At 34.5% G+C, this 13,537-nt stretch overlaps 1 protein-coding gene across 1 annotated transcript in view; it reads left to right on the plus strand.

The window, feature by feature from the left end:
* The first annotated feature begins 113 nt into the window (after positions 1–113).
* The window catches only part of LOC109081465 (tyrosine-protein kinase Mer-like), a 29,557-nt gene continuing 16,133 nt past the window's right edge, over positions 114–13,537 (plus strand). The window contains exons 1-7 of the mRNA XM_042737548.1: positions 114–370; positions 2,298–2,652; positions 3,371–3,471; positions 3,557–3,727; positions 10,468–10,554; positions 12,057–12,172; positions 12,468–12,648. Of these exons, the coding sequence (XP_042593482.1) occupies positions 283–370; positions 2,298–2,652; positions 3,371–3,471; positions 3,557–3,727; positions 10,468–10,554; positions 12,057–12,172; positions 12,468–12,648 (1,099 nt within the window). The 5' untranslated portion in view covers positions 114–282. The remainder of the gene's footprint in view (positions 371–2,297; positions 2,653–3,370; positions 3,472–3,556; positions 3,728–10,467; positions 10,555–12,056; positions 12,173–12,467; positions 12,649–13,537) is intronic.

Genomic DNA, 13,537 nt, shown 5'->3' on the forward strand with positions numbered 1-13,537 from the left:
TACATTTATGACTAATATTTTGCCTATAAAATAAAAACATTTCCTATATATTCTATGTTATATTAACATTTTACAATGAGAAAAAAATAAATATAATTCCCAGACTGCTGATGTGACGTCATGCGCGTGAGCGCGCGTGCCGTGTAGTGAACTGCGCTCGCATTCCTCAGTGTGTTAAAAGACCCAGAGAATAGAGCAAAGAAGATGTTATTTGATCTGCACATGCTCTGCTTCATGCGTTTACTCATCTGACTCATCTGAAAGGGAAAATAAAAGCGCGTTATGGGGTTTATCTTGGGCAAAAGTTTCTCAGCGATGTTGCGCCTTTTAACTCTGCTGCTCGTCGGATTGTTTTCACAGTCAGTCACTGGTAAGATGTGCGATTTTCTTAAAGTTACTGTGATTTTTTTGTGCATGCTTCGAAAGCAACTGAGTCAAGTCAACAGCCTTAAAAAGTTCATTGTTCACTTAGTGCTGTTAAAAGCGTGTGCATGTGATGAGATTTGTGTCGTTTTTAAAGAGATTTTGCTTTGTTTTTGTCATATGGAATCCATTTGTGCGCAGGATCTTTAAGTGGAATCAAGTAGACAACACAAAACTTCTGTTTTCTACTTAGAAAACCATTTTAATTGTTTGATTTGTTACTTATGTACTTGGCAGAACCCAATTAAATATTTAAGCATGCTCTACTAAATATTAATGATGTGATTATTCTTTAAGGTTAAAAATATGACATTACATTTTCAGACATGCAGTTTAGATCTCAAGTTATAGATAGTGATACGGTTATTAAAAATTGTTGGAGTTTAATTCACTGTAAGATTTAGAGGATTACAGTGCTGTGATAATAATCTTGCCATAGTTTTATAAAGGCTTAGAAACTAAATAGTGCTGGTCTGTGACTATTTATTTCCTGTAGTCGATAGCTATAAATCACGAGACTTCACAGTAAATATTAATAATAGTTTGTTATACAGTACTGTTGTTGACGGATTTGTTGTTAAATATCAAAAATAAAATCTTAATTTTATCAGGCTATATGAATAGACTTGATAAATTGAGTGATTGGGAGTCAAAAAATATTAGTGGAATATTTACATTATTTACACTTATTAAAAATTATTTTAATAATTACTTTATTTTATCTTGTTATATATATATTTATTCAAGGCTTTGTTTTTTTTAATTAAGCAAAGCTTTGAGCTGGTTGTCCTATTATGTGTCTGAAATTTCATCAGTGCTTATTGGCATTTGTGAAAATTGGTTTTTAACACTTGGAATTTTCTATAAAGCCTGGAGTGGTTTATAATATCTTCTAATAAAGAAGTGGAAGTGGTTAAAGTTCAAATTGGATTACCACTGCAGCGAAACATGTGTTAGTCCCATTCTAACTCTTGGCTTGATGACAAATTAGATTTCTATGACTAAAGCATTGATGTACACTACAGCAGCTGATCGTTTAATTGTGCCTAAGACAATACGAGTGATAGATAGTATATATATGAGAGATAGTATAAATGAAAGGCTCTCTCAATAAAAGCTGTATGCTTCCTTTGATAACAGATTGAATCAGAGAAAGAATTTCCTTTAGCTCCTGGAGAACAGGATGCTGGTTTTCCACTGCGTTTCTGAAGCGGTGCCAGACCTGAGTCACTCAGTTAAAAATGTCAAAATAACAAGTATTTCCCTACCACGTACCACGAACAGCATAGCTTGATATAACGTGGGACTCAGTGATTACTGTACATGTATGTATTTACAGGGGAATTCAGAAGATGTTTGGTGTTACCATGGTACATAGTATAAATACTGTATTATTAATATTACTGGTATTATTATGGTGTCATGTCCAATGTCAAAGTTTAAAAGTGAAGAGAAGAATAGAAAAAAACAACATCATGCTAGGTTTTATTTATTTTTTAATTTAGCAAATATATAAATAATAATACATTGCAAAAATATTAATTCTAATGCTTTTATATATATATAATATGTGTGTGTTTAAATAGATGCATATTTTTTTATTATAATAATTATTTAATTCATTGTTTATATATATATTTTATATATATATATATATATATGTGTATAAAATATAAAATATTAAATTTAATCTAAGTTATTATTTTTTTATTATTTTTTTATTTATATATATATATATATATATATATATATATATATATATATTATATTTACATACTATTATTTACGTATTATTTATATTTTATATTATATATATTTTTTTTATATTTAAGTAATGACATGTTTATATTTACAAAAACACTAATTTCCTCAAGCAGCTGCCAGTTGGAAACATCCCCTGGCTGTCGTTCACGAGGGAGGTTCACCTCATTGGGGGAGACAGGGCCGATCTTTCCGGCCGACGCAGGCGACGGACCCACTGATGGTCCCGGCACGAGCTCCCAGCGTACATCTGTCACAGGAGGAGATCCAGAAGCTGCGCTTCAAACCCACTGTGGGCACAATCCAGCGGTCAGAGGGGGCAGAGGTCAGATTTAACTGCTCCATCGACATCAATGACATCAGCCAGGACCTGAATATTCTGTGGTTTAGGAACGGTAAGGAGATCCCTGATGGCATGCAGACGGCGGTCTACACTCAAGGGACGGTCACCCTGCTGTCCACTATAAGGTAATTATGACCAATACTGACTAATATCTCTCTGAATATGTTTGGAGATTATTGAACCTGTGCATTTTACAGATTAACAGATGTTCTTGTGTTAGTTTACAGCCTTTTCAATGGATTTTTTTGTTTGTTTGTTTTTTGTCAATAGAAAGGAAGTCTAAAACCTCTGAAGATTGCGAATAATTAAAATAAATAAAAGTAATAATAAAATAACTTTAATACTAATTTATAATAAATAATTGGAAATACATTAATTAATTAGTTATCCTTTCACTTATGCTCTTCGACACTAATATTACCAGCTCCAATGACAGTTTTTTTTATTATTATTATTTATTTATTTTTATATAAAGGTCCCTCCTAGAACACTATGTGATAAAAATAATTTATTATTTTATAAAATTATTTAAATAAAATTAACAGTAATAAAAAAAATTAATTTGAATAAATGTAATATAAATAAATTATAAATTAATACAAATATTCATTTTTTATGCACTTGCTGCTATGAAAAGTTGCTTGTTTTGTTTGTTTAAAATATAATTTGGTTAGAAGTTTCTGATGGTTTGTTTAATTTCAGCAATGTTATGCGTGATGAATTTGCGATTGCATTAAATTGCATCCGTCTATGAATATTAAATCTGCACTATTTCAATCATTGGCCACCTTTTTCTTCAATGCAACATGTTTTGGATTTATTTCCTTTGACTTCATCTGTCAGCATTAAAAGCGTCCAGAGAGCAGATGCTGGAGAATATCACTGCAGGCTCAGTGTCAGTAACAAGATCATCGAGTCAAACCCCATCATCATAGAGGTGGAAGGTAAGTAAGCCTTCAGCTCGTGACACACACCTTTGGTTATGCATTTTAGACATTTGATGTTTTGCCATATTTGTCTCAAATCCAGGCCTGCCGACCTTCACCATACAGCCGAGTGACGTGAACATCACGAGAAACACTCCCTTCACACTGACCTGTGAGGCGGTCGGTCCTCCCAACCCTGTGACCATTGAGTGGCTTCACAAAGGCAAGAGATTTGCAGAACCCACCGAGTCTTCCAGCACCATCACCATTGAAGGTACGAACATGTGGGCTTGTGTTTCGCTTCTCGGCGCTGTGTTTTTGAACTTTGTTCCTTTGTAAGGCGACTCAGAAATGCTTTAGTTTCTTAAAATCTTGTTGTCAGTATAGCAGAGAATCAAAATGCCTAGAAAAATTAATTGAGAAAGAATTTATTGCCACACAAGTGGTGGAAGATTTTTTTTTTTTTTTTTTTTTTGGTTGATTTGTTGTATTTGTTGTCATTTTTTTGATTTTTTAGAGAATTGGAAGTTCTACCACAAGGTTGTACGTTCCCAAGTGCCTGTTCAGGACACTGTGTTACGGATGACGAGAAACATGATGAACTGTTCCTCTGGTAAATCAGGACATCCTTATTGCAGGAAAACATTAGTTGGCAAAACTCTGAACAACAGCAAACAATAGAAATCAAACTTTGATTACGTTCTGAGTGTTGAGTGTTGAGTAGCATGTGTTTGTGTGTCTTTTCCATTATTAAAGAAAGTCTGTAAGATTTGTAGCATATTTATTAAGTGTAAATGAATTACATTGGGCCACATAAATAATGTGAGATTGTTTTGGACCATTTTTATTTTTTTATATGCTATTATTATATTTATTAATGTTTTCATTTTAATTTCAGTTAAAGTTGTCATAATTTTGGTACATGTTTTTGTAATTGTTTAATATTTATATTTAGCTTTATTTTTATTTTAGTTCTTAAACTTTTCAATTAGTTGTCAGTGCAACAATTCTGATTTTCAGTTAACTATTTTTGCAGTAATATTTATATTTTGCTTGTTTTTTTTATTTCTTATCAGTTTTGTTTTGTAATATTTTTGTTTAGGTCTATTTGAGTTCTAGTTTTAGTAATTTTTAGTAACTTATTTCAGTTAGTTGTCAGTGGAACATGTTTAAGTTTATTTTTTTCCACCTAATATATGTATTTGGCACGTTAATTTTTTTTAATATCTATATTTAGCTTTATTTTATTTTAGTAATTTTTAGTAACTTAACTTGTTTAATTTAGTTATCATGCAACATTTATACTTTTCATTTAACTATTGTAAGTTAGTTTTTTCATCTAATACTTATATAATTTTTTTTTTTTTACTTTATTTCACATTTTTTAATAGTTTTTGTTTTAGTTAACAATAACAGCGTTGCATTGAGCAGCAGGAAGAATCTGAACTCTGCTTCTCTCTTATGCATTTACTTTCCAAACAGAAGATGTCATAAAACCCCTTAAATCTATTTTTATTGCCTAGCCCTCTAAAGTGATTATAATTTCCAATTTTCTGGAAAGTAATCAGTTTGACATTCCAGGCGGGGTCATGTATCCCCTCGCAGTCCCCCGGCTGAGATCATCCAGCACATTTTGTTTTCTGCACTTATGGAAAATGTGCACATAACAGATATTGTGAAACGAAACTGAAGCTGATGAAGCTCGGTTGTGCGTTTAGTGGCGCCTCACAATTCCATGGATTTGGAAACGTTTCCACATTGCACACGCAAACTACCTCTAATTAATCAGCCATGTTAAAGCTTGTGTCTTCAGAGTCACTTCTGTGTGTTTTTACTGCAAGGACAGTGGGATAAAATCAGTTGACCCTGATAACTGAGCAGTCAGATTACACCGATTACAATGAGAATCACATGACTGCAGTGCTTCAGTCAAACTGTGGATTTCCTTTTTTGATCATATCAAGAGGAATAATTAAATCTATTTCAGGTTTGATGAGTCATTTGATTGATGAAAGGGAAATTCACCCAGTGTATGTTATGAATGCATGTTAACAGTCTTACTGTAAACCATTCATGCATGTGTTTAAATGTTACATTTTTGGACCTCATAATTTTTAATCAAAATGTCATGACTTGATCTTTTGGTGAAACAAGTTTTTAATGTTTAGGGTTTTTGTGTGTGTGTTTGTCATTATTCAAAATATGTCTATAGGCTATAATTTTTTATTCATTTAGTTTGTTATTTTAGTACGAAAGTGAAAAATGTTACCTTTTTAAAAACATTTTTATGTTATTTTATTTTATGTTTCAATTAATTAAAACATTTTTTATGGTTTTAGTTTTAGTTAACTATAACAACCCTGCTGGTAATTTATGCTGGACCATGCATTTCCATGTCACAGAAAAAGATTTGTCGCAACTTCTGTTAACTCATTAAACTCCACATTCCATGCTATGCCACATTAAATTGCTTATCTTGTTAAAGAGATGGCTTGTTGTTTTCAGATTGATTTATTATTATTTTAGAATTCCCATTCACTCTTTTGATTCAGCAGATCTGCCTAGCAACCACCCAAAACACCCTAGCAACCGCATTACAATGCCCTGGCCATTACCCAGAATACCCAAGCATGGTAGCAGTGACCACTCGCAGTATCAGCAAGTGCTTAGATGTTTTTTGAGGTTAATCTCCTAGGTATGGTAATCAGTTTCTTGGCAACAGACGTAAAGCCGAGTTCTTGTGAAAGCAGGAGTTTTATGGTTAAAGTTTACTCACCCGGTGCTGATATTACTCACACAAAAGCCTCATTCAGGGGCCCCGGCGTCCCTGCAGAGCCTCGTAAAGAACGGACAGATCAAACTTTAGCTGGCTGGAGCCGAGAGCTCTTTGCAGCACTGTCCCTTCAACAACAATAATCATCTCATCAGGAGCCGCTTTAGTTGTGTACCATAAACTGTTGTTAAAAGTTCTTGATGTTGATTCATAGGTTCTTCAGATCAGCCTGTTGGTTCTGTGATCTTTTAAAGAAACTAAAAGTGAAGCACTTTTGAAATCTTCAAAGCACCAGAACATCATGTAGATAGTTTTCTGAAGAACCAGAATACACTGCAAAAATAATTAGCTTTCGAAGATGTAAAATAAAACAAACATGAAGAATGTTTTACAATAAAATACTAGGGCTAAATATTTCGACTTCAAAATTAGTTTATTTAGTATATTGCGGTTTCTTTGTAAAATGTAGCAGTTTCTGAGTAAAAATAGCTTCAGTTTAAATACTTTTTTCTTTTTTTTTCTGGTGTGCATTGCTTATATCATTGTTTTGGTTGGTTGCTAGGGTCTTCTGAGTGATAACTGTTGCATTGCTAGATGGTTGCTATGATGTTTTTGGTGGTTGCTAAGTTATTGTTAGGCAATTATGTAAAGAAATAGATAGAAATATTTAAATACATATTTTATCTATATTTAATATAGTTAAAACTAATTGGTATATATTAATTGTTAAATAGTCACTCAAATGTGTCCATGGACCACAGAACCAGTCTTAAGTGTCAATTTTTCGAAATTGAGATTTATACATCATCTGAAAGCTGAATAAATAATCTTTCCATTGATGTATGGTTTGTTAGGATTGGACAATATTTGGCTGAGATACAACTATTTGAAAATCTGGAATCTGAGGGTGCAAAAAAATCAAAATACTGAGAAAAGTGCTTTTAAAGTTGTCCAAATTAAGTCAAGTCAAGCACATGTCATTGCTTTACAAAGAAGTACTGTGGTAATACCATGGTACAGGGATATGAAATGGTACAATGGTGTTTTTATGAATTAAATTTCTTCTCGTATGCATTCCTTGTAAAGTTTAGTGGTTTTCCATTTTCAGCTTCTGAATCAGGGTCCACCGTTGGCTTTAGCAAGAACTTCATGTGGTGTGGCAAGTGTGAAGTGAATTTGAGGAACAAAATCATGGCATTTCTTCATGTTTTTTTGTGATCGGTACATTTATACAAATGCTTGTTATTCAAATGCAGTGATAAAGTGGCTATATTTCCATCCAAAGTTCTGAATTTAACTTGTGTTTGAAATTCCCCCTCAACTGAGTGCACAAGTATTTACTGCACATTTTTTGAATTTATGCACATCTTGGCATTTCCATCCGGCAGTTTTTTTTTAATGTGAAATCCCAAAATGCACATTAAAAATAGGCTGATGGAAGCATTGATTAAATACATTTGTTATAGGACAAAAAAAAAGATTTACAATAATGCAAAAACAGTTTAATAACTGAACAAATATGTAAAAAAAAAAAAAGTCATTTTTGTAATACGCCTGAAATTGGCAGTGTAGTTAATTTTGGATGCTGACTACAGAGGTGAGTTATTCACTATCCATCACTGCTCTATATCTAGTTAAAGATCTGTAAATGCACATCCAGAGGGCCATTAACAAAGTTTAAAATGGCTTTTATCAGGCTCTGAATTTGACAGCTCATTTAAAAGCATCAATTCACTGTTTAAAGATTAATTCAGTTTGAAGATCAGATCAAATATGTTCATTTCTGAGTGGAATAAGTGCGTTTTTCACCTTTTGCGTGTACAGTAGGTGCTCTAAGATTCAGATAAATCCACTTTCCACCTCACTTCTCCTTTTAAAGTGCCATTTTCTTACTGAAATTGTTTTGGACAATGTTAACACAGAACGCCTCTGATTTTCCATGTTGAACTCGGACTCACTGTGTCCTGTCAGGCTCACAATGGCTGCATTACGTAATACACACACAAACCTTTTCTTTCTCTCTCTGGATCCTTTTTTAAATAGGAATAACTTTTTTCTGTCAGGCTCACAATGGCTGCAATATTACATAAGATTAATTGTATTTTACAGTGTAATTGTTATTTTATAAAAGTATGTTTCTAAGAATTATTATTATTTTATTAAAAGCTTTTTTTTTTACAGTTCAATTAAAATTACGGTACTAACGTTTATGTCTTTCTTAGTTTCTTTGATTTCAAACATTAAACCATCAAGCTTAGTTTTGCAGAAAACTAAATGGAGTCTTTAAATCTTCTTTCTTCTTGTCAACAGCTAGTTTATGTGACGTTGTCATTATAAGTTTGGCGGGATGGTTGGTGCATGTTGTGTTTTCAAATGCAAGCTATATTGTAAGTAACCCAAACTCAGAACAGATGCGTATATAAGTTTGCATGAAGCAGCATTTACTGCGACCCAAGCTGTTCTGCAATGATAAAAAAAAAAAAGCGTATCATGAGCTGCTCTCGTGTTAAAGTGTACAAAGAAATACACTTCACATACACTTATTTAATTAAATTGCAGCAAGCTGTTTTATTTCAATTAATCGTGCAGCCCTAGCTGCTGGGATGCTGTTTGGCCGTTTATAACTTGCTGTTTTCTTGGTAATCCAGAGTACTTTAACTATTGGAGTTACCATGGTACATGCTTAAAAAACATTGCTTAAAGAGCATTGTTTGTTAGTGCTACAGTGAACACTATACAAGAACGACCTCAGATTCTGTTGGATTCGTATGCCTGGCCTGCTAGCATGGCTGTTCTCCAAACCCGATAATTACAGGCCATCGGAAATGTAGCATACACTTCCTGGCACCCATACAGACTTACAATCTGTACAGGCTGCTTGCATGTTTTTTTGTAACCAAAACTCAGCTTCTTTTTGTAGCTTTTTTGTGAACTTGCTACATTTAGTCAGTTTGATTCATGAAGTGAAGTGTGGAGAGACTCCATTTATGTGGAGTCAGATGATTGGTCAACTAAAAGAAAAATATAAATTTAACTTCGCAAACGTTCCTTTTCAGATCTGAACTTTGGTTGATGATGTTTCTGTGCAGCTTCAGCCTAAAAAAAGTTTCTTTCAAAATTCAGATGGTAACTCTTTGCGATTGAATTACTGTAGTTTCAAATGCATGGTTTATTTGAAATATATTTGAGTCTTGTATATGGCACCTTGCTTTTTAACTAAATCTTCTCTGGTTAAGAGGAAGAAAAGTCGTCTTGTCTTCTTAAGCGAGGTCTTCCTCGAGTAATTAATGCAAAACATCCCTGTGAGCTGGTTTCAGCAAATTAAGTATCATTTAGGAACGTTTATATTCCAGAAACCTTGCTTTTCCATGTCCAGACTGAACCCGCAATCATTCCTGCATTGAATCTATTATTTAAATTTGCATCTTTTTCCAGACGCTGTTTCATTAGCATAGTTGAGTCGCTTGAAGACAGAGGAATGGTCGGGGATAGACACGCTCGATACCAAGAAACATGTCAACAACAAACGAACAAGTAGCTTCCTGTCAGCTCCACTGGGGGAAGCAATGTGTCCTTTGTGACAGCGGCTCTGAAATGCACTCGCACAAAAGGGAGATTATGGCTGGGCTGGTGTCAGAGTGGGACTGGAGTGTTGGTGTGGAGTGGCACTGAAAGACTCGTACTGTGCGACACGCTGGCAGGCCTGCATGTGCTCGACCTTCACCACTGATGCAAAGCCTTGTTATTACAGGGTTTTCAAAACGGTTGTGCTGCTTCGTGTATTTTTTTTTGTGTGTGTGTAAACCATGATACATGTATTTCAGGATCCTTTGATGAATAGAAACTAAAAAAAAAAAAAAAAAAACAGCATTTATTTGAAATGATCATGTTGTGATTATGATCAATTTAATGCTGATTTGAAAATGATTAAATTAATTTCTTAAAAAATTCACACTGTCCTTAAACTTTTGAACAACAGTGAATAATGCTTAAAACTATCAGTAATAATAATAATAATAGTTAGCAAGCATCATGGATTCTTCCCAAACAGGCTTCCATTTTCCAATCAAATGGGAGTTCCTCCCTAAATTTAACTCTATTGGTTGAGCTAGATGAATGTTTTGAAAGTGTGATCTTTCATTCTTGCGGGAGGCCAAAAAAAAAAAAAACCCACAGACAATACTTTTAATATCTGCATATTAAAGTGAGATTGAAAATGTTTTAATTTTTATTCTGTGCAGGTGTTGATGCGCCTACTCAGTACAGCTGTGAAGCTCACAATGAGAAAGGCCTCACAGTATCCAGAGAAGCTCACATCAATATCAAAGGTAAAGCCAATCTGACAACAGGGGAATTTTTTATATTATATGTGACCCTGGACCACAAAACCAACTTTTCGAAGTTATTTATATTTATTTATACATCATCTGAAAGCTGAATAAATAAGCTTTCCACTGATGTATGGTTTGGTTAGGATAGTTGTATTTGGCCGAGTTACAATTATTTGAAAATCTGGAATCTGAGGGTGCAAAAAAATCTAAATATTGAGAAAATCACCTTTAAAGTTGTCTAAATGAAGTTCTTAGCAATGCATATTACTAATCAAAAATTAAGTTTTGATATATTTACGGTAGGAAATTTACAAAATATCTTCATGGAACATGATCTTTACTTAATATAATAATGATTTTTGGCATAAAAGAAAAATCAGTAATACTGACCCATACAATGTATTTTTGGCTATTGCTACAAATATACCCCAGAGACTCAAGACTGCTTTTGTGCTCCAGGGTCACATATTATATTATATCATTAGCATTTATGTTATGTTTTTAATATTTTCATTTGATTTAGTTTGCATGATAGGACTAGGTGTTATGATCCCAATATTCAGCTCCATTAGGGTGAAAGATGCCTTTTGTTGAGGCGATGTTGCCAATGACTTTTGTATGGTGTTTCCACCAATTTAACACATCATCAGTTGTGTACCCCAGCCTCATTGGGTGTTTCGGCCCTTTATCACAAGACACCCTCAGCCGAGGCAGACCCACCACAGGCTGATCAGACCCGGGTGTGTGTCACTCACATGGTCATTTTGCAACCCACACTGTGTCCATCTGCTTCAGCCACAACCAGTGGCTGCTTCTTTCAGCGTCAGTGGTCAGTTCCCTGACTATCCTCCGCTGGACCTGTCCTCTGATGCCCAACTCCTTCAGCAGCCTTGTAGTGGAACTAGCCACAAAGCCCCTGCAGCCCTCTTCCACTGGGTATACTTTCACTGTCCAGCCCCGCTCCTCTGCCTCAGCTGCCAAGTTGGCATATTGCTGCTTCTTCCTTTAAAAGGCCTCGTTAATGGCCTCTTCCCAAGGGACTGTCAGTTCGACCATTATGACGATCCTACTGGAGTTGGACCAGAGAACCAAGTCTGGGAACGCAGACTGGTGACTGCAATCTTGAAAGGGAAAGTGAGTCTGTAAATCAAGTCGACTCACATTTCCCAGTCCCTGGCTATATTCAGCCGGCCTGCGTCAGGGGAAGGCACTTAGCCCGCTTTTTCTCCCTTTCCCTAACAAAGCACTGCCGTTTTGGTAAGGTATTCTTGGCATTTTGGGGGATGATGTTTGTTGGTTGTTCTCTTGGTCTTTATTGCTGCCACCTAGCACTTCAGTACTTGATTGTGGTGCCATGTGTACCTTCCCTGTGTCAATAAATTTCAATCAACAACAACAGAAAACAGTTTTAGTTAACAATAAGAGCACTGTTCGAGAATCTTTTTCTGAAGCCTCATGCAATTCAATTAAAATCCTTGATTATTTTTATTTTTTTTCAGAGCTTCCAGACAAAGTGTCAAAGGTCACAGTAGTAAAACGTGAGGCCAACAAACTCCTCATTAGCTGGACGCCGGGACACGATGGCTTCTCTCCTCTCAGCACATGCTACATCACGGTAAGAAGGACTAAAGAATGAACATTCCTTGTACAAGGCCACTGCATTGTGATGAAGCTCCTCAGGAACATAATGTTAAGCTTGGGATCTTGTTGTTTGGTGCTCCAAGCATGTTTTAAACTCATATTTTCACCATTAAAGAAATGTAAGATTTGAAAGCCATTTTAACGTCCGCCACATGATAAAGTAACAGCATACTTTCCAAACTAGAAGAAACGCTGCTAAAAATCTTTGATTGAATGGTGACTGTCATTTCTGTAACAAATAATAAATGGTTATCCTTCATCTGTTCCAGGTGCGAGAGCTTTTGGAGCCAGGAAGCCCCACTGCTGCACACCCCACATACGTGCCTCCGTTCCAGTATGAAATCAGCAACCTCAAGGCCATGACCTGGTACAACATGAGTGTGTCCTGCACCAATGAGATCGGCCCGTCGCCACCCAGCGCCTGGGTCCAGAGCAACACCACAGAGGGAGGTGAGTCTTTCACATTCCTGGAGCAACTTTCTGCACTTTTGTAAATAAAACTTCCATTCCAAAGGTTTAAATATTATGGAAATGCATTTTTTATGCTCTCCAAGGCTGCATTTATTTGATCAAAAATGTAGTAGAATCAGTTATATTGTGAAATATTATTACGGTTTCAAATAACTTTTTGTTATTGTAATATATTGTTAAAATGTAATTTATTCATGTGATGAAAAGCTGAATTTTCAGCAGTGTCACATTATCTTTCCGTGGTCATTCTAATGTTCTGATTTGGAAACAGGAAACATTTCTGTTTTCAATGTTTAAAAAAACAAGTAAAAAGCTGTTAAAAATCGCTTTGTTAACTCTACAAACTTGAAATGGAAGATGAAGTTGAGTGCATAAGAGTTGATATGAGGAGTACCATTTTGCTAATAATAGAAACTAGAAGACGATTACTGTAGTCTGTAATTATGTATTTCACATCCAGGAGATTTTCCAATGCCAAATGGGAATGGGAGTGACCTGGTTGTTAGAAATGCTTTTCTTATGGCTTGTGTCCGTGAAGGATTTCCTCCATTTTCCCAAAATAACTGTTTTCAGTAACTGATAAGCATTATGGTTTATGTCATACCATACTTACAATTTAATACAATCTGAAATTGAGTTACTACTTAAAAAACATTACCAATATATATTGAATTTAGTTATTATTCTTTACTTATTTTATATTATTATTTTTAGTTTGTTTGTTTCTAGTTTGTTACCATTTTAATGCTTCATCTTAAAATTATTTCAGATAGTTGCCAAGGAAACACTTCTAACTGTCATTTAGTTTGTTTTTCATCTAATATTTATACTTTATTTCATCTTTTTAATTCAATGAAAAAAAATGTTA

This window comes from Cyprinus carpio, chromosome B13, assembly GCF_018340385.1.
Source record: "Cyprinus carpio isolate SPL01 chromosome B13, ASM1834038v1, whole genome shotgun sequence".
Lineage (NCBI taxonomy): Eukaryota > Metazoa > Chordata > Actinopteri > Cypriniformes > Cyprinidae > Cyprinus > Cyprinus carpio.